Source organism: Macaca nemestrina, chromosome 5 (genome assembly GCF_043159975.1).
Source record: "Macaca nemestrina isolate mMacNem1 chromosome 5, mMacNem.hap1, whole genome shotgun sequence".
NCBI classification, from domain to species: Eukaryota; Metazoa; Chordata; class Mammalia; order Primates; family Cercopithecidae; genus Macaca; species Macaca nemestrina.
The window spans coordinates 146,922,640-146,944,682 of record NC_092129.1 but is presented as its reverse complement, the minus strand read 5'-3'; the positions used below and the strand labels follow the sequence as shown (position 1 = coordinate 146,944,682).

Sequence of the window (22,043 nt, the reverse complement as noted above, 5' to 3'; positions counted from 1 at the left end):
TAGGAATAAGTGCCATGCAGAATGAAAAGATAGTGTTAGGCTAACAGCGGGGCTACATAAATCTCACTGATTATAAATGGAGTTTTAAAAATCAGTACAACAGCAGTTTTGTTTTTTTGAGACAGAGTCTTGCTCTGTTGCCTAGGCTGGAGCGCGGTGGCGCAATCTCGGCTCACTGCCACCTCCGCCTCCCAGGTTCACCCCATTCTCCTATCTCAGCCTCCTGAGTAGCTGGGACTACAGGTGCCCGCCACCACGCCCAGCTAATTTTTTGTATTTTTAGTAGAGATGGGGTTTTACTGTGTTAGCCAGGATGGTCTTGATCTCCTGACCTCGTGATCTGCCTGCCTCAGCCTCCCAAAGTGCTGGGATTACAGGCGTGAGCCACTGCGCCCGGCCAACAGCAGTTTTTAAAAATAACCTTATTGATAGGGAAACACAGTTATAAAATAAGTGCTAGTCATAGGTCAATTTTGATTAAATCAATGGTACTAAGTGGTCCAAACAACCTCAAGAACTGTAGACTCCAGGACTTAGTTGGGGCATATTCTCAATTTAGACCCAAGTTTAGGTCTTGGTGGCTCACCAGTGTCAGTTTCTGCAATTTCATGACAGAACAGCCTTTCTCAAAACAGTACTACCGTCCAGAGGGAGACCTCAAAACCAGAAGTTTCAGGATAGGTTTAGGAATCAAATACTATCTCTAAATGTCAAGAGTGCTATATGGCTTCTTGCTTGGCATTGCTTGTTTTACATTTCACTCGTTTATTATGAAACTGAACCACAGTGATAGAGCAGATACTTGTTCTACCCTCAGTTGTCCTGAGGTTTATAGTCCCAAAGCAACAGAGAAACAAATCATGATTCTTATTCAACAAAACTTGTCAATCATTCCTGACACCAGGACTTTAAAAAAAAAAACAACTCATGGTCTCATAGAGTTCAGTAAAGATACTGAAATTAAAGTTAAAACAAAAACAAAAACAAAAACAAAAACACACATGAGCCAGTCATGGCAGTGCTATATGCCTGTGGTACTGGCTATTCAGGAGGCCAGAAAATGAAATATTCTTCAGTGCTAAAAAGAAATGAGCTATTAAGCCATGAAGATATGGAGGAGCCTTAAATGCATATTACTAAGTGAAAGAACCCAATCTAAAAAGGCTACATACTGTATGATTCCAACTATTTGACATTATGGAGATAATAAAAATATCAGTGGTTGCCAGGGAGTGGTGGAAGGAAGGGATGAACAGGCAGAGCACAGAGGAGTTTTAGAGCAGTGAAATGATGTTGCATATAATAATGATAGATACATTTGTCAAAACTCATAAAAGAGTGAAATGAGATGTAAACTACTGACTTTGGTTAATAATGATGTGTCAATGTAGGTTCACTGTAACAAATGTATCACTGTGGAGCAGCAGATCGATTGTGAGGGAGGCTCTGTGTGTGGGGAGCATATAAAACTTATTTGTACTTTTTGTTCAATTTTTCTGTGAACCTAAAATTGCTCTAAAAAATAAAGTCTATTAAGAAACAAACCAGGCCGGGCGCGGTGGCTCACGCCTGTAATCCCAGCACTTTGGGAGGCCGAGGCGGGCGGATCACAAGGTCAGGAGATCGAGACCACGGTGAAACCCCGTCTCTACTAAAAATACAAAAAATTAGCCGGGCGCGGTGGCGGGCGCCTGTAGTCCCAGCTACTCAGGAGGCTGAGGCAGGAGAATGGCGTAAACCCAGGAGGCGGAGCTTGCAGTGAGCCGAGATCGCGCCACTGCACTCCAGCCTGGGCGACAGAGCGAGACTCCGTCTCAAAAAAAACAAAAAACAAAAAACAAACAACAAAAAAAAAAAAAAGAAAAAAAAAAAAAAAAAAAAGAAACAAACCAGTGTACCATCCTTTGTTAACCTTCTCTAGACTACTGCCTTTGAGAAAAATGGCTTAGAAGATAGCATGAAATGCATGGAAAAGTTAAAACAATGACAATTTAAACAGACTAATCACATTCAGATCCAGAAGTAACTTGCAAACTCTAGGTAGCAGAAAGGAATACTGACACAGCTTAAGGGTCAATCTAGCATTTCATAAGCAATGTTTGTGTGTGGTCAGAATGCAAAGAGTGACTACCAAACAGAAAATGAGGACTTTCAAGGTAAGAGCTGTTTCTACAAAGTAACATGTCCATCATCTGTATCAATGGGCTGGCCAATGGCTGTCTCAAAGTGAGGAAGACAAGTCAGAGTTCTGATGCTTGTCTTTCTGCAGAGATACAGGTGTGCTTAATGTATTAACTGAAGGCCCCTTATCTTGACCCAGGTTTGACCACATTAAGAAGGGCTGAAGTGCTGGATATGTTATTTTAGAAAAAAGGAACTAAAAGATGATTCAAATTTCCTGTCTTCAACAATCTATACCAAAGGGAAGTAAAATTCCAGAGCAGGGCTGGAGGCTGGAACAATTAAGTCTGTTTTAAATTAAAAAGGTTGCCAAGGAATAGGGGAAAAGGGAAACAAGGAGTTTTTCTCCAATGGTATATAGAGTTTCAGTTTTGAAAGATAAAAAAAGTTCTAAAGAGGCCAGGTAGGGTGGCTTACACCTGTAGTTCCAGCACTTTGGGAGGCCAAGGCGGGAGGACTGCTTGAGCCCAGGAGTTCAAGACCAGCCTGGGAAATATAGTGAGATCCCATCTCTTAACAAAAAAAAATTCTAAAGACAAGTTGTATAAAAATGTGAACATAGGCCAGGTACAGTGGCTCATGCCTGTAATCCCAGCACTTTGGGAGGCTGAGGCAGGTGGATCACTTGTGCTCAGGAGTTCGAGACCAGCCTGGGCAACATGGTGAACCCCGTCTCTACCAAAAATACAAACAATTAGCTAGGCATGGTGGCACATGCCTGTGGTCCTAGCTACTCAGGAGGCTGAGGTGAGAGGATTGCTTGAGCCTGGGAGGTGGAAGTTGCAGTGAGCCGAGATTGCACTACTGCACTCCAATCTGTGTGACAGAGTGAGACCTTGTCTCCAAAAAAAAAGAAGACTCAAGAAATCAGAAATGGGCCGGGCACGGTAGCTCACGCCTGTAATCCCAGCACTTTGAGAGGCCGAGGCGGGCGGATCACGAGGTCAGGAGATAGAGACCATCCTGGCTAATGTGGTGAAACCCTGTCTCTGCTAAAAATACAAAAAATTAGCCGGGCGTGGTGGCAGGCACCTGTAGTCCCAGCTACTTGGGAGGCTGAGACAGGAGAATGGCGTAAACCCAGGAGGCAGAGCTTGCAGTGAGCCGAGATTGCACCACTGCACTCTAACCTGGGCGATGAGCAAGACTCCCATCTCAAAAAAATAAATAAATAAATAAATAAATCAGAAATGAAAGAGGAGACATTATAATGAATACCACAGAACTACAAAGGATAAGAGACTACTATGCATAATCATATGGCAACCAATTGGAAAACCCAGAAAAAATGGAAAAATTCATTGACAATATAACCTATGAAGATTGAACCATGAAGAAATAGAAACCCTGAACAGATAAAAAATAAGAGATTAAATCTGTAATAAGTCTCCCATCAAAGAAAAGCCCAGGACCTGATGGCTTCACTGCTGAATCCTACCAAATATTTAATGAAAAACTAATAGCAATCTGTCTCCCGGGTTCAACTGATCCTCCTGCCTCAGCCTCCCAAGTAGCTGAAACTACAGGTATGTGCCACCACACGTGGCTAATTTTTTCATTTCTTTTGGTAGAAATGGGGTCTCACTATGTTATCCAGGCTGGTCTCAAACTCCTGAGCTCCAGTGATCCTCCTGCCTCAGCTTTCCAAAGTGCTGGGATTACAGGCATAAGCCACCAAGCCTGGCCCGTCATGATCTTATATACAGAAAACCCTAAAGACTCCACCAAAAACCCATTAGAACTAACAAACAAATACAGTAAAGTTGCAGGATACAAAATCAACCCACAAAAATCAGCAGCATTTCTGTAAACTAACAACTAGCTGAAAAATAAACCAAGAGATCAATTCCATTTACAATAGCTACAAAAAACAAAACAAAACAAAAAAAAAAACACTTAGAAACATATTTAAGCACGGAGGTAAAAGACCTGTACACTGAAAACTATAAAATGCTGAGAAAAGAAATTGAAGACACAAATAAATGAAAATATATCTTATGTTCATGGTTTAGATTTTAATTTTAATTTAATTTAATTTTATGAGAGAGGGTCTTGCTCCGTGACCCAGGCTGGACTGTAGTGGTGCAATCTTGGCTTACTGTAACCTCTGCCTCCTGATCTCAGGTGATTCTCCCACCTCTGCCTCCCAAGTAGCATGAATCACCACACTCGGCTAATTTTTAAATTATTTGTAGAGATGGGATTTTGCCATGTTGCCCAGGCTGGTCTCACACAATCCATCTGCCTTGGCCTCCCAAAATGCTGGGACTAGAGGTGTGAGCGACCGTGCCTGGCCTTACTATTGTTAAAATGTCCACACTACTCAAAGTGATCTATCAGATTCAATGCAATCTCTATCACAGTTGCAATGTTATTTTTCATAGAAATAGAAAAAACAATCCTAAAATTCACATGCAATCACAAAAAATCCCAAATAGCCAAGGCAGTCACGAACACAAAGAAGCTGGGCTGGGCGTGGTGGCTCACGCCTGTAATCCCAGCACTTTGGGAGGCTGAAGCAGGCAGATCACTGGAGCCCAGGAGTTTGAGACCAGCCTGGGCAACACAAGGAGACCCCATCTCTACAAAAAATACAAAAATAGTTGGATGTGGTGGGGCGCACCTGTAGTCCCAGCTACTTGGGAGGCTGAGGTGGGAGGATCGCTTGAGCCCAGGAGGCGAAGGCTGAAGACAGCCATGATTGTGCCACTGCACTCCAGCCTGAGTGACAGTATGAGACCCTGTCTCAAAACAAGAACAAAGCTGGAAGCGTCACACTACCTACTTTCAAACTATACTACAAAGCTATAGTAATTAAAACAGCATGGGCCTGGCAAAAAAAGCAGAAGCATAGACCAAAGGAACAATATAGAGAGCCCAGAAATGAACCCACGCGGCTGGGCGCAGTGTCTTACACCTATAATCCCAGCACTTTGGGAAGCCAAGGGAGGTGGATCGCAAGGTCAAGAGATTGAGACCATCCTGGTTAACATGGTGAAACCCCGTCTCTACTAAAAATACAAAAATTAGCTGGGCACGGTGGTGTGCACCTGTAGTCCTAGCTGCTGGGGAGGCTGAGGCAGGAGAATGGTGTGAACTCAGGAGGCGGAGCTTGCAGTGAGCCGAGATCGTGCCACTGCGCTCCAGCCTGGGCAACAGAGTGAGACTCCGACTCAAAAAAAAAAGAAATGAACCCATGCATGTATGGTCAAGTGATCTTTGACAAAAATCCCAAGAATACAGAATGGGAAAAGGATGGTCTCTTCAATAAATGGTGTTGGAAAAACTGGATATAAAAAGAATGAAATTGCACTCCGAATACAAAAATCAAAATGGATGAAAGACTTAAACATAAGACCTGAAACTGAAAAACTACCAGAAGAAAACAAGGGGGAAACCCACATGACATTGATCTGAGCAACGATTTTTTTGGATTTGACCCCAAAAGCCCAGGGAGCAAAGGCGAATACAGACAAATGGGATAACATCAAACCAAAAAACTTCTGTACAGCAAAGGAAACAATAGTGTGTACAGATAACCTATGGGATGGGAAAAAATATATGCATGCTATACATCTGATAGGGGTTAATATCCAAAATAATATGGAACTCAACTCAATAGCAAGAAAACAAACAAAAAAAAACCCTATTAAAACAGGCAAAGGACCTAAATACACATTTCTGAAAAGAAGACACACAAATGGCCAACGGATCTACTAAAAAAATAGCTCAACATCATTAATCATTAGGGAAATGCAAATTAAAACCAAAATGAGGTATCATTTCATATCTGTCAGAATGTCTGTTATCACAAAGATGAAAGATTTAGTGTTGGTGAGAATGTGGAGCAAAGGGAAGTCTTGAATGTTATTGGTGGGAATGTAAATTAGTACAACCCTCATGGAAAACTATATGGAGGTTCTTTAAAAATCTAAAAGTAGAGTTACCATATGATCCAGCAATCCCACTTCTGGATATTTACCTCAAAGATTTAAAATCAGTTTGTTTAAGTGATGTCTGCATTCCCATATTCACGGCAGCACTATTCACAATAGTCAAGTTATGGAATCAACCTAAGTTGATTTTAAAATCAATCTAAGTTGAGTCTATACAGATCAGATAAACAGACAATAAAATGTGGTATATACAGGTTGCTCCAAAATCCAAAATTGACACGACATGCAAAGGAAATGCTCATTTGGAGCATTTCGAAGTTTAGATTTTTGGATTAGAAATGTTCAGACAGTATGTATTCTGCAAATATTCCAAAATCTAAAAAATTTCCCAAACTGAAACTGGTACCAAGTGTTTCAGATTCGGGATATTCAACTTGTATACACAATGGAATGGAATACTATTCAGCCTTAAAAACAAGATGGAAATTCAGTCATTTGCAATGACATGGATGGAATTGGAAAACATAATATGAAGTGAAATAAGCCAGGCACGGAAAGACAAATACTGCAACACTCTCACTTATATGTGAAATCTAAAACAATTGAACTCATAGAAGCAGAGAGCGGAATGGTGGTTACAGAGGCTGGGGGGTGAAGATAATGGGGAGATAATGATTAAAGAGTTAAAAAAGACAAAAAAAGGGAAAAAGTAAATTTAGTTTTAACTATAACAATATTTCTAGAAATATCTGACAAGTATCATTCATACCTTATTTCTGTTACTAACCATATTTAATTGCTCAAATCATGAAAATACTAAGTTGAAGGTGGCTTTGAAACTCATTTCAAACCAGATATGCCAAGTTTTGTTCAAATTTTGTTTAGAAGTCTACTTACTGCTCCTCCTGATATGGAGAAGTAACATAATTAAGTACCCAGTCCTAGTGGTTAGTGCTCTGCAAACAACCAATAGCAGGGGAATGAAGCAAAGGAAAGATGTCTTAACAGCAAGGAAGCGATGTTTCAGCGCTAGAAAGGATGAAAGAGGGTTACAATAGCCACAGGTCAAAAAGGACGGTTGGGAAACTCCCGAGTTCAGTTATTAGTTTTTCTGTTGTTACTAAATATATTCTACCACTCACTTCCAGTTTTAAAAGTAGTGTTTTTCCAGTCTTAACACAGCTGTAAATTATATTAGTCAAAGCAAATAAATGGTTCTGTATCAAAGGTGTACGTAAGAATTGCTGAAGAACTTTTCCAAAATGCATATGTCTACTGCACATATCCCTTTCCTATTTAAGAATCACAGACAATTTCCCTGCCTCATATAGAAAGCAAACATAAAAAAACCCCATGTATTTCAGGGAGTCACAAGTTCTATGTGACAAAGAAAAGTGATAAAGTGGGGGTTATTTCAAATAAAGTCGTCAGGAAGATATCTCTAAAGAGATTCTGTTGAACAAAGACCTGCATACGGTGAACGAGAAAGCACGTCCAAAGGTCCAAGGTAAGAATGAGCTTCACAAGACTAGGGAAAGAAAATAGGACTTTGAGTGGAATAGATGCAATTAGAGGATTTAAAACAGGGGAGTAATATGATTTGATTAACACTTAAGACCACTCAGGCCACTATGTGATAATGTGACACGAAGGGAGAAAAACAGAAGCAGAGAAAGGAAATTAGGAGGTCACTGTATTGATCCATTTGTGAAATGATGATGGCATGGGTTATAATGAGTTAATGGAAAAAGTAAAAAGTGGTTGGTATTGGATTTTTTTTTTGTTTCTTGTTTTTTGGAGAAAGGGTCTCGCTCTGTCACTTAGGCTGTGGTGCAGTCTTGGCTCCCTGCAATCTCTGCCTCCTGGGTTCAAGCAATTCTCGTGCCTCAGCCTTCCCAGTAGCTGGGATTTCAGTTGCATACCACCACACCCGGCTAATTTTTGTATTTTTGGTAGAGAAAGGGTTTCATCAGGTTGGCCAGGCTGGTCTTGAACTCCTGATATCAGGTGATACACCTGCCTCAGCCTCCCAAAGTGCTGAGATTACAGGTATGAGCTGCACCTAGCCGGTATTGGATATATTCTGAAGGTAAAACACACAAAAACAGCTGATGGACTAGATGTAGACAGAGGAAAACAGAATTAAGAATTAACCTAAAAGGTTCAGGTTCTAAGCTTTTAGTCTAAGTGGCTGGGTGAACCTTACAAAAACAGGATGTGTAGGGTGAACCAAGCACTCTATTTTGAAAATGTTACATTTGAGATATTTATCAGATATTCAAATGGAGTTGTCAAGCAGACAGTTGGACATAAAAAGTTGGATTAAGTATAGAGATGAGCTGAGGCTAGAGACATCATGGGACTTCATGAAATCCCCCAGGAAGAGAGAGAAGAGGGCCAAGGGCTGAGTCCTTTTTCAGTCCTTTTTCAGTTAAGAGGAAAGGCCTATCCATTTAAGTTCTCATTAATTGATATAGACAAAAAGTAAACAATAAGGGCAAGGTACTACTATAGACTTAAAGCTTTAATTTTTCTTTGGTAATCAAAGCATGCCTAAAATAAATATTCCAACATCCAGTTACGTGAACAGATCGTACAAGCTATGAATGATTAAAATGGAGACTATCTTGCCCCAGGGATCTAGTGCACCCCGGCTGGTGTCAGCTTAAAGCCTTCCTCTCAACTGTGTGCTATTCACTGGGGTTATAATGAAGGTCCTATAGTTAATTAACTATAACGCCATCATTCCTGGGGAACAAATGCTTGCCTCTCTCAATTCCTCCTGCTTCTTTCCCTGTTTAGAATGTCTAACTTTGGGAGCTGTGCATTTAATCACTCCCATCTCTTGAATACAGCAAATACCCAGCTCTCCTTTACCTTCACTGACAGCAATGCCTGGGATCCAGATACTTCTGCACATACCAACTGCAGGAATCTACTGTAAAGACACACGTCCTAGTGATTTTATTATAGAACTGTGAAAGAGATGAGATTATACTCTGTTTTTTGGTGTTTGTATTACCTCTGTTTAGCGGAACACTATGGCAGCAAAAACAAAAAAATAAATAAAAGCAAACCTATAGCTTTCATTGTATAGGATAAGGAAATTGTACAAAAAGAACTCAAAATATTACTTACTAAAATAGCATTCAAAATCTGGCCTCCACTGACTTATTGCTGTTGAACAAAGGTGACAATCTTTGGTGAAATCTAAACAGCTATTGTGCATAGTGCTAGAAGTTATAACCACCTGCAGACATTTCTGCCTTTTCATTCAGGCAGCTCAGATTGTGAATTGGTGATGATGGAGAAAGAGCTCTTGGGTTAAATTACTACACTTTGGATTTTGATAGTTTAAGGATTTTAGTAGCCTTAAGAATTCTAGACAAAGACAGTTACGGATAAACCCCTTTGGATCCCATTTCTGAAAGATTCACTCCCTTACTGAAACATCTGACCAAGAATTAAGTTAGTCAGCCCTGGGTGTCTGAGGTTCCACATGCTCAGATTCAACTGACTGCAGATTAAAAATATTCAGAAACAGCAACAACAGCACAATAAAAAAACAAGTAAAGGACAGGCACAGTGAGTCATGCCTGTAATCCCAGTGCTTTGGGAGGCTGAGGTAGCAGGATCGTTTGAAGCCAGCAGTTTGAGACCAGTCTGTGCAACATAGCAAGACCTGGTCTCTACGAGAAAAAAATTTAAAAATGAGCCAAGTGGGTGGCACATGCCTATAGTCCTAGCTACTCGGGGAGTGAGGTGGTAGGATCCCTTGAACCCAGGAGTTTGAGGTTATATTGAGTTATGATCACACCACTGCACTCCAGCCTGGGCAACAGAGCAAGATCCCATCCCTAAAAAAAACAAAACGAAACAACAACAACAAAAAAACCAAGTTAAAAAAATATGGTACAACAACTTTACATAACATTTATATTATATTAGGTATTATAAGTAATCTAGAAACAATTTAAGTATACAGAGGCCATACGGTTATATATGTTATACGCAAACACTACGCCATTTTATGTAAAGTACTTGAACACCTGTGGATTTTGGTATCTGCAAGGGGTCTTAGAACCAATCCCCTGAGGACATTGAGGGATGACTGCATATTCTCTAGTTTTTCCCCTAACCTTTCCCTTGATTAGTAATTGGCCGGCCGGGCGCGGTGGCTCAAGCCTGTAATCCCAGCACTTTGGGAGGCCGAGACGGGCGGATCACGAGGTCAGGAGATCGAGACCATCCTGGTTAACATGGTGAAACCCCGTCTCTACTAAAAAAAAAAATACAAAAAACTAGCCGGGCGAGGTGGCGGACGCCTGTAGTCCCAGCTACTCGGGAGGCTGAGGCAGGAGAATGGCGTGAACCCGGGAGGCGGAGCTTGCAGTGAGCTGAGATCCGGCCACTGCACTCCAGCCTGGGTGACAGCGCGAGACTCCGTCTCAAAAAAAAAAAAAAGGAATTGGCCAACTTCTGGGGTTGACAAAGACATGCACTTCACCCCATGTCCTAAATATGTGTAGCTATACTCACCGAACCTCTCACAAGTGCCCATGGGAGTCCCACAAATCCTGTTCTGAATTTCAGAGAGCAAAAGGTGAAGAAAAGGAACATATGCCAGAAAGCAATCACTTCAAAAGAGGAATTTACCAGAAAAGGAAGACAACTGGGGACTATAAACATACTTCCCCACAGCGGGAGGAAGGGTATTCAAAGGCCAGAGAAGAAGATAATCTCATCCTGCCAGTTATGGTCCTACCTGTCCTGACTCCAATGTTCGAAATTTTCTTTTCTTTTTTTTTTTTTTTGAGACAGAGTCTCACTCTGTCATGTTCTACACAAATATTTTCTCCTTTCCACCCCTCCCTTTTTGAAACAGAGTCTTGCTCTGTTGCCCAGGCTGGGGTGCAGTGGTGTGATCTCAGCCCACTGCAGCCTCTGCCTCCCAGGTTCAAAAGATTCTTGTGCCTCAGCCTCCCGAGGAGCTGGGATTACAGGCATGTGCCACCACGACCAGTTAATTTTTGTATTTTTAGTAGAGACAGGGTTTCTCCATGTTGGCTAGGCTAGTCTTGAACTCGTGACCCCAAGTAATGTGTCTGCCTCAGCCTCCCAAAGTGCTGGAATTACAATCATAAGCCACCACACCTGGGTCCCCTTTTCCCTTTTTATAATTGCCCTTCTATCTATTCCTCAATCATCAATGTGGTAGGCAATCTCAACTTGTTCATCTCATTACCTCTCAGAGAGGGTTCTAATCTTTCCATCCATTAATTACTTTGGATGCAGGATGATCCATCTCTTCAGGCACTTCTGATATTCCAGAATTTTTGCTCTATGATCAATTTTTTTTTTTTTTTTGAGACGGAGTCTCGCTCTGTCACCCAGGCCGGAGTGCTGTGCTGCAATCTCAGCTCACTGCAAGCTCCGCCTGCCAGGTTCACGCCATTCTCCTGCCTCAGCCTCCCGAGTAGCTGGGACTACAGGCGCCTGCCACCATGCCCGGTTAACTTTTTTTTTGTATTTTTTAGTAGAGACGGGGTTTTACAGTGTTAGCCACGATGGTCTCGATCACCTGACCTTGTGATCTGCCCGCTTCAGCCTCCCAAAGTGCTGGGATTACAGGCGTGAGCCACCACGCCTGGCCTCTATGATCAAATTTAAAGCAACATTTTGTTTTTCTATGTCGACTGGCAAAATAAAATTTGAGGATCAAATGGGGCTCAATTTTTCATGATATTGTCTCATGTCAGGTAAGTACCTTGCGTTCCTTGATGAAGAAAATTCTGACATGTGAGTGGGTCCAGAACTATGAGGCAAGATTAATGACACCTTTATCTTTCAGCCTTACTTCTTAAGCCTGACATTAGAAATACTTTATTAAATATCAAGCAGGATCTACTGCCCCCAAACAAAATAGAAATGTGGAATAAGAAAAAAAAAGTCCGGCCGGGCGCGGTGGCTCAAGCCTGTAATCCCAGCACTTTGGGAGGCCGAGACGGGCGGCTCATGAGGTCAGGAGATCGAGACCATCCTGGCTAATATGGTGAAACCCCGTCTCTACTAAAAATACAAAAAACTAGCCGGGCGAGGTGGTGGGCGCCTGTAGTCCCAGCTACTCGGGAGGCTGAGGCAGGAGAATGGCGTAAACCCGGGAGGCGGAGCTTGCAGTGAGCTGAGATCCGGCCACTGCACTCCAGCCTGGGCGACAAAGCGAGACTCCGTCTCAAAAAAAAAAAAAAAAAAAAAAAAAAAGAAAAAAAGTCCTCATCTTCTTACAGTAAACAATTAATCCACTACTAAAAACTACATCTTAGCAAATCCACATTTTAATAAATCAGATGCCATCTATTAACCAGGTACACTTTATAGCTGGTGGCATCTCCATCATTTATCATTTTCTATAGCAAATTAACTCAAATAAAATTCCTCAAAATACAAAGCTTTAAAGTGTGGCAAGAAAGAAGCCTGAGATTTTATTCCAATATTCTTTCATTTTGTGCAACAATATTAAAACCTTACTTCAGACAGTCCATCAGCTTTAAAGACCAATGATATGGGCCCGGCACAGTGGCTCACACCTGCAATCCCAGCACTTTGGGATGCCGAAGTGGGCAGATGGATCACGAGGTCAGGAGATTGAGACCATCCTGGCTAACACGGTGAAACCCCGTCTCTACTAAAAATACGAAAAAATTAGCTGGGTGTGTTGGCAGGTGCCTGTAGTCCCAGCTACTCGAGAGGCTGAGGCAGGGGGAGGCGGAATTTGCAGTGAGCCAAGATCATGCCACTGCACTCCAGCCTGGGCGATAGAGCAAGACTCCGTCCCAAAAAAAAAAAAAAAAGTCATCACCATTCTCTTAATCTCAAGTACCCAGGGACACATACACTGCAGAAAGTCGCAGGGACCTCTGCCTAGGAAAGCCAGGTATTGTCCAAGTTTTCTCCCCATGTGATGGTTTGAAATATGGCCTTGTGGGAAGGGAAAGACTGGATTGTCTCCCAGCCTGACACCCGTGAAGGGTCTGTGCTGAGGAGGATTAGTGTAAGAGGAAAGAAGGCCTCTTGGCAGTTAAGATAGAGAAAGGCATCTGTCTCCTGCCCATCCCTGGGCAATGGAACCTCTCGGTGTAAAACTTCATTGCACGTTCTATTTACTGAGATGGGAGAAAACCACCTTAGGGCTGAAGGTGGGATGTGCTAGTGGCAATGCTGCTCTTTATGCACTAAAAAAGTTTATGGAGATGTTTACATATGCATATCAAGGCACAGCACTTTTCCTTAAACTTATTCAAGTCACACAGATCTTTATTCCTATGTCTTACTGCTGACCTTCTCCCTACTATGACCCTATTGTCCTGCCACTTCCCTTCTTCTGAGATGGTAAAGATAATGACTAATAAATACTGAGGGAACTCACAGACCAGTGCAGGCGGGGGTCCTCTGTATCCTGAGCGCTGGTCCCCTGGGCCCACTTTTTCTTCCTCTATACTTTGTCTCTGTGTCTCATTTCTTTTCTCAAGTCTCTCTTTCCACCTAATGAGAAACACCCACAGGTGTGGAGGGGCAGGCCACCCCTTCACTAAACCCTTGGAATTTCCAAGAGGTAGGTGTCTTTATCCATGGTGGGTCTCTTGGACCATATCTAAGTTTATATTAACAAAGTGACTCATGCTGGGGCCCTATATAGTTGGATTTTTGATGTTCCGTTCTTGTTGCCTAGGCTGGAGTGCAATGGTGTGATCTTGGCTCACTGCAACCTCTGTCTCCCAGGTTCAAGCGATCCTCCTGCCTCAGCCTCCCAAGTAGCTGGGATTATAGGCATGCACCATATCTGGCTAATTTTTAGTAGAGATAGGGTTTCATCATGTTGGTCAGGCTGGTCTCAAACTCCTGACCTCAAGTGATCCACTTGCCTCAGCCTCCCAAAGTGCTGGGATTACAGGCATGAGCCACTGCGGCCAGCCGCTACATAGTTTTAAGATCAAGGTTGGACATACGGGAAAGACCAACCACATGATCAGAGGATTGGGGCTTTCCAACTTCCCAACCTCCAGGGAAGGGAGGGAAAGCTTGAAGACTGAGCTCAATCACATGGCCAATGATTCAATCAATACCTAATTAATGGCATCTCAATAAAACTCTGAACACTGGAAGCTTGGGTGAGCATCCCTCGGTGGTGACACACATCAATGTGCCAGGAGGGTGACAAGTCCTGAGGACATAGAAGCTTCATGTTTAGTACCCTCTCAGACTTTCCCCTGTGTGTCCTGATTTGTATTCTTTATAAACAAACTGTAGCAAGCTTAGCACTTTCTGAGGGGGTAATGCAAACCTCTTAATTTGTAGCCAGTTGGTTAGAAGTACAGGTGGCTTGTGGATCCTGAGGCTTGTGGTTAGTGTCTGAAGTGAGAGCAATCTTGTGGGGAACTATGCTCTTAACCTATGAAGGGTGTGATAACTCTGGGTAGTTAGCATCGGAACTACATTGTAAGCAATCACTCAAAATGTGTCAGGCAATGAATACATAACAGCCATGATTCCTGACAGTACGGGGCTTACAACACAGAAGAGAAACAAGTAAACAAACGCGGTTAGAAATTGTGGTGATCGGCCGGGCGCGGTGGCTCAAGCCTGTAATCCCAGCACTTTGGGAGGCCGAGACGGGCGGATCACAAGGTCAGGAGATCAAGACCATCCTCGCTAACACGGTGAAACCCCGTCTCTACTAAAAAATGCAAAAAAACTAGCCGGGAGGGTTGGCGGGCGCCTGTAGTCCCAGCTACTCGGGAGGCTGAGGTAGGAGAATGGCGTAAACCTGGGAGGCGGAGCTTGCAGTGAGCTGAGATCCGGCCACTGCACCCCAGCCTGGGCGACAGAGCAAGACTCTGTCTCAAAAAAAAAAAAAAAGAAATTGTGGTGATTAAAGATATTAAGGAGTATAATACATTTTAAGAAACAATGTAACACATTCCAACATGAGGCTCTTAGTAGGAAATCATTTATGATCAACTAAATCTGACCACTAGAATAGTTGCTTGCCGGGGACTAAATAGCCATTTACGAATCTATGAATGATTGGACTTCACATCTTGGGAGCTACAAAGATATCTGAGGAGCTGCAGAATTGTACAAAATGAAGCAGTTGCCAGGGGTTTCTCTGATCTGAAAACAGATGAGTGCTAAAAATGCAAAGACACTTGTAATCTCCTAATCAAAACCAACAACACCTCTTAGTAGTTATTTTCATTATTTTTCCCCCCAACAATCTGTAGTAAGAAACATTTAGTTCCTTCACCTAACAGGAACTTGGCAGTAACCAAATGAAATGCCAGACAGATTTTTGAATTCGGACCTCTCTAGACACAGAATTTAGAATTCCTATGGTAAGTCATCTGTGTTACGTTCTTTTCTGCTAGTTAATTTGCTGGTTTACTGAAATTAGCAAACAGGGCAAGATATGTACCACTTAACAAGTGAAAGCCAAGGGGAAAAAACATTACCATGCATGCTGTGCTCCAAATGTCAGCAGGGGTATTATAGCCAGATCCTATCAGAACTTCCAAGGAACGATACTGCCTTGTTTGAATATCTTCAGTGAAATGTTTGTGCTGAGAAAATGAAGGAAACAGTATTTTAAACTTCATTCTAAAAAGTAACAAGTCAATACTGCTTAACAATGAAGATGAAAACAAACTCTCTGAAGTTTTTCCCAAACCAAAGTTCTCACTTTGCTTATTTCTTAAACAGCATTTTTATGTTATTAGCTCCAACAATCCTTTGCCTTACACACAGCTACTCCAAATTATTTTTACAAACAAATGAGCCTAAACTTAATATAGATACACAGGTCTAGGAAACAACAACAGCTTTATTCTTTTTAAAAATTGTTTTAGTAAAGATGAGGTCTTGCTATGTTGCCCATGCTGGACTCAAAACTCCTGGGCTCAAGTGATCCACCCGCCTTGGCCTCCCAAAGTGCTGGGATTACAGGCGTGAGCTACCACACCAAGGAATCCAAACTCTTTAACCTTGCAATTTACTATACTTGTCTTTAATAAGTATCTTTCTGTGCCTTTATTGGTGATGTTGATGTTCTACCTAGAGTACTTTTTGCTGTTTTAGTCAAATTTCATCTAGTACCCTTTGAAGCCCTGGTCTATACTAGTTTTCTACCTGAAGGCTTTCTCTGTGTAATTTCCTCTTTTCACAAACACAGTTCCCTGTTTTTAAATTTCAATGGGATTAGAGAATCGTCTTCCACACTTTTCTATCACATTTGAATAACTGAATTTTGTTTCCTGTATATGACTCACACTCAGCTGCTTTTGTCCTTCATTATTCATTTATTTTTATCATGGAAAATTTCAAATATATACAAAAGTAGAAAGAATCATGAACCCCATGCCATTTATTATACTAGTGTCACAAAGCAATTACCACTCATTGCCAGTCTATTTTCAACTGTATCCCAACCCTGCCACTGCACCTACACCAGATTTTAAGTACATACTAGACATTTTATTTTCATTCATAAATATGGCTTTCTGAAAGATTACTCTTTTTAACTGTGACACTTTCTCGCCTAAAAAAAAAAAAATTAAGATTCAAAACCAAAGAATCAGAGTTTCAATGTTGAAAGTGAACATCAAATCTTTAGTATGAGAGGTGAAAACAGGCTGAGTGCGGCACATCACTATGAAATTATGTTACTTCCACTGGGGGAAAAGGTTTCATATAAAGATTAAGAATTAGAATGGCATCGGTCTTTAGTACCATCAAGACTGGAAACTAAAAAGCAATGGAGCAACGACATTCTGAAAGAAAATGTTTTCTAGCCTAGAATTCTCTACATAGGAAACTGAGTGTGAAAGCAGAATAAAGACGATCAGATGTGCAAATCCTACCCTTCTCCCACCCAATCTCATACCCTTTCTCAGGAAACTATTTTATGTTGCATGTACTCTACAAAAAAGATGACATAAACCAAGAAAGAAAGGAGACACAGAAAACAGGGGATATATATATAGAGAAAATAATAAATCTCCAGGATGACGGTGAAGGGAAATCCCAAGTGATAGTTATGTAGCAGACCTACAGGGCAACCCAATCAGATGAACAGAGATTAGAAGACTCCAGGTTCTAGGATAGAGCGCTTTAGAAAGATAATAGTAGAAAGAACACTCAATGTATCTGTACATTTTTTTTTTTTTTTTTTTTGAGACGGAGTCTCGCTCTGTCGCCCAGGCTGGAGTGCAGTGGCGCTATCTCGGCTCACTGCAAGCTCCACCTCCCGGGTTTACGCCATTCTCCTGCCTCAGCCTCCCGAGTAGCTGGGACTACAGGCGCCCGCCACCTCGCCCGGCTAATTTTTTTGTATTTTTAGTAGAGACGGGGTTTCATTGTGTTAGCCAGGATGGTCTCGATCTCCTGACCTCGTGATCCGCCCGTCTCGGCCTCCCAAAGTGCTGGGATTACAGGCTTGAGCCACCGCGCCCGGCCGTATCTGTACATATTAAAGTGTATTTACAACACTGGGTAAAAGTATGGGATTGAATTAAGTGATCAACAGTACAAAGAAAACTAAGCAAATGAAACATGTTATGTTTCATTATGTTATGTTTTATAACATGTTTCAGAACGGAAGGAAACCATGGAAAGGTTCAGAAAGGAAAAGGAACCACAATATATGCTCACTTCAGCTGAGGATAGCATTAGAGTCTCAATGATATAAACATGGAATGATCATGTAGCCAAAAATTAGATTACATTGGGGAAATGAGGAATTTGTGCTGTGATGCTAGATAAGTCCTATTTTCCAGGAGGAAAAAAATAATATGTAACACTGAAAACAAAATTGGAGTAATATAACCTGTTATTAGTAATATAAAGGTAAATACTGTTATGGGGAGTGAAAAACTGGTGAAAGAAGTAGGCAAATTTTTACATAAAAGCTTCAATAACTCACTGTCTCCCCCACTGTGTAAATAAATGCATGCCTGATAAGCAAAAAAGAAAAAGAAAAAGAAAAGAAAAAAAAAAGAATAAAAAGCTTAGTACAGTGGTCCCTCAGTGTACTTCGGGGATTAGTTTCCGAATTCCCCGAGCATAACAAAATCTGTGCAAACTCAAGTTTCACAGTTGGCCCAGAACTCAAATATACAAAAAGCCAGCCCTCCATATATGTGCATTTCACATTCCTCGAATACTGTTTTCGATCCTTGTTTGGTTAAAAAAAATCTGTGTATAAGTGGACTTGTGTAGTTCAAACCTATGTTGTTCAAAAGTTGACTGTATTTTTAATATTTTTAATAATACAGCTCATTAAAAATTATGTAAAATTCCATTACTGAATGCCATATGCTGATGTGCTGAAGAGATCAAGAAGTGAGATCCAATCTGAATCCAATGGGGTGCAACACACATGTATTGTTCACCACTGTGTCCTAATGCCTACATCAGAGTATGTGCCAATATGTTTGCTGAATGAGTGAATGGGTGAAAAGAACATAGTCATTTTTTTTCTTTTGAGATGGAGTCTCGCTCTGTCACCCAGGCTGGAGTGCAGTGGTGTGATCTCGGCTCACTGCAAGCTCCGCCTCCTGGGTTCATGCCATTCTCCTGCCTCAGCCTCCCGAGTAGCTGGGACTACAGGTGCCCGCCACCAAGTCCGGCTAATTTCTTTTTTGTATTTTTAGTAGAGAGGGGGTTTCACTGTGTTAGCCAGGATGGTCTCGATCTCCCGACCTCGTGATCCGCCCGCCTCAGCCTCCCAAAGTGCTGGGATTACAGGTGTGAGCCAAGAACGCAGTCATTTTAAATGCAGAGACACTGCTATGGTTTGAATGTCTGTCCCCTTTGAAACTAATATTGAAACTTCATGTCTGATGTTCACAGTACTACTAGCAGGTGGGACCTTTAAGCCTTTAAGAGGTGGCTGGGTCATGAGGGGTTGCCTTCACGAATGGACTAACGGGTTATCACAGGGTGGGAATGAATTAACAGAGTAGACTTGTTATAAAAGTTGAAGAGAGATTAATTCTGTTGTGATGTAAGTAACAGAAGACTCTACCGGAATAAAGAAAAGTGTGCCACATAGGTAAGAAAACACACATGAAGGTGTTCCAAACATAAAGGCACAGGAGCCTGAAACATGGTGTGGACAGGAAACTGGCATTTGACATTTGTACAGTGTGATATTTGTTAGAGTCAATACATTTCTCCACAATTTATTTGCTAAAATATTTACTGAGTACCTGCTATGTACCAGGCACTGTTCTAAGTACTAAATATAGATACAGCAGTAAACCAGAAAAACTTTGTTGTGATATGATGTACATTCTATTGAGAGGCTTATTAAGCAAATAAACATACAATATTAGGTTGTGTTAAGTGTTGTGGAGAAAAAAAAGTTACAGGCAGAAAGGAAGAGTAGGCAAATACATGAGTGAATATGATAAAGGTATGTGTTTGGGGAGTGGCAGTTTGTTAATTACATTAGGTGTTTAGGGGGGAAGATCTCCCTGATAAGTGATATCTGGGTAAAAACTTAAAGAAAATGAAGGAGTTGTACGTGAAGAGGATTCCAAGCAGAAGGAAGAGTAAGTTCTCTTTGCTTGGTGGTGTGTGGGTAAGGACTTTGGTATTCATTCTGAAGGGAGCCACTGCAAAGTTTAGAGAATATATGACTTGACTTACATTTAAAATGGCCGACTAGACACAGGTAGTATGTGCCTCATCCACAGAAAGGAACTAGAACAGTCAGAAGATAACCACATTTTGAACAGATTGTCCAGGAAAGAATGCTAGGATTCACCAGAGAAGTGATAGGAAGCACCAGAAGTAAGGAAAGGGTTTGAGGAAACTGGCATGGGCATACAGTAAGAGAGAAATCCCCAGCATTCCACATTCTGAAAATGGGTTTTATGACCTTGGTTATGGGAGAAACCCTGAACCAACTAGGGCCTCAGGCCTGACATACAGAACTGCCTAAAGTTTGGACAGATGTTGCTCCAAAAAGGGAACCCAAAGAGAATCCCACAGGCATCTGAATCTAAGCGGCTTCAGCTGGGTGCCATTTTGACAGCCTTGATACCAGGGATCTGCAGACACAGCTGCTGTCACTCCACTGCTCTGAGGAAGGAGAGGGGAGGCTAGCACTCTCATGCACTCCCGGGAGGGTCCCCATCACCCTGCCATGGGCTGCTGTTGAGACCAAGATGTGAGTGGACCACATTCCCCACAGCTCCTTCCCCGTGCTGCTGGCCTAAGAGGGACCCTCCCTTCTCTGGTCCCAGGCATAAAGTGCTATTTTCAGAGTTTAATGCTAGGTTGTGCCTTGCCCTTTCGGGCTGACCTGGCTGTAGCTGCCACTTGGCTGAGGAGGGACAGGGAAACCAGGCTCTCCTATGCATAACTAAGAAAACAGGCTTCTGTGAGACTGAGACTTGAGTGTACCATAACTCCCCACAGTTTCTTGCCCATGCTGTTCATTTGAGAGGGAACCTACCCTTTCAGTCACAGGCCAACAGCTGGCACCATTTTGAGAGTTTACAGCTGGGCTATGCGCTGCCCTTGGGTGACACGGCTGCAACTGCCACCCAGCTGGGAGACGGACAGCAGAGACCAAGCTTCTCTAAGCACACTTAGGAAAATATCCATTGCCCTGCTATGAGCGGCTGTAAAACTAGGGACTAGCCCCCTCCGACCCATCACAGCTAACAACAACAACAACAACACAGACTGCTTGGGTCCCAGCGGGTTGCTCCACCACTCTAACTGCCATCCCCCACATTATACCAGCTGCCCAGGGGCCTGAGAACCTGCCCATACACCCAGTCAGAGACCCAAGAATTCACCCCTCCAAGACCCATTAACACGGGAACCAACGTAAACTGCTCTGGGGCCTAAAAACAGGAACACTCAGCCCACTAATGCCGCCATCAGGGTTCAAAGACTGGCTCAGTTGGCATCCAAGTCCCCAGCAAAACCTCACCACAACCTAAACTGTACCCTAAGCCACAGAGGAAACTGCAGATACCCCTGACCCTGTGTACTGCTAAAAAAGTTATACAAAAACCAGACTACCAGAGGTACCCAAAATCAAAATCAAAAGTATCTTACTTAACCAACGACATATATACAACTTCAGAAAAATATTCTCCCCTACGAAAGCAATTTCAAAAAAATTGAAACAAGTGACTACTGCAACAAACAGGCAGATATCAATGGAAGACACAGAAAACATAAACAGGTAAATATGACAGCACCAAAGGACCACAACAATTGTCCAGCAACAGATCCGAACAAAAAAGAATCCCTTGAAATGCCAAATACATCAAAATATTCATTTTAAAGAAGCTTAATTAGATGCAAAAGAAATCTGAAAATCAATACCAGGAAATCAGAAAATCCATTCAAGATTTTGAATGAGAAATTTACCAAGGTGACAGATATCTTTTTTTTTTTTTTTTTTTTTTTTTTGAGACGGAGTCTCGCTCTGTCGCCCAGGCTGGAGTGCAGTGGCCGGATCTCAGCTCACTGCAAGCTCCGCCTCCGGGTTTACGCCATTCTCCTGCCTCAGCCTCCCGAGTAGCTGGGACTACAGGCGCCCGCCACCTCGCCCAGCTGGTTTTTTGTATTTTTAGTAGAGACGGGGTTTCACCGGGTCAGCCAGGATGGTCTCGATCTGCTGACCTCGTGATCCGCCCGTCTCGGCCTCCCAAAGTGCTGGGATTACAGGCTTGAGCCACCGCGCCCGGCCAAGGTGACAGATATCTTAACAACAACAACAAACCCCAGAAATTCTAGAACTAAAAAACTCATTGAAGCAGGGCACAGTTGCTCACATCTATAATCCTAGCACTTTTGGAGGCTAAGGTGCTTGAGCCCAGGAGTTCGAGACAAGCCTGGGCAACATAGTGAGACCTTGTCTCTACTAAAAAAAATTAGATAAGTGTG

The 22,043-nt window shown here is 42.3% G+C and overlaps 1 protein-coding gene across 7 annotated transcripts in view; it reads right to left on the bottom strand.

Annotated features, from left to right (window-relative positions):
- The window catches only part of LOC105474511 (SRSF protein kinase 1), a 117,567-nt gene that overhangs the window by 34,601 nt on the left and 60,923 nt on the right, over positions 1-22,043 (bottom strand). For all 7 annotated transcript variants that reach the window (XM_071097154.1, XM_071097153.1, XM_071097152.1 and 4 more), the window contains one exon: positions 15,587-15,694. In XM_071097154.1, coding sequence (XP_070953255.1) covers positions 15,587-15,694 — 108 coding nt within the window. The remainder of the gene's footprint in view (positions 1-15,586; positions 15,695-22,043) is intronic.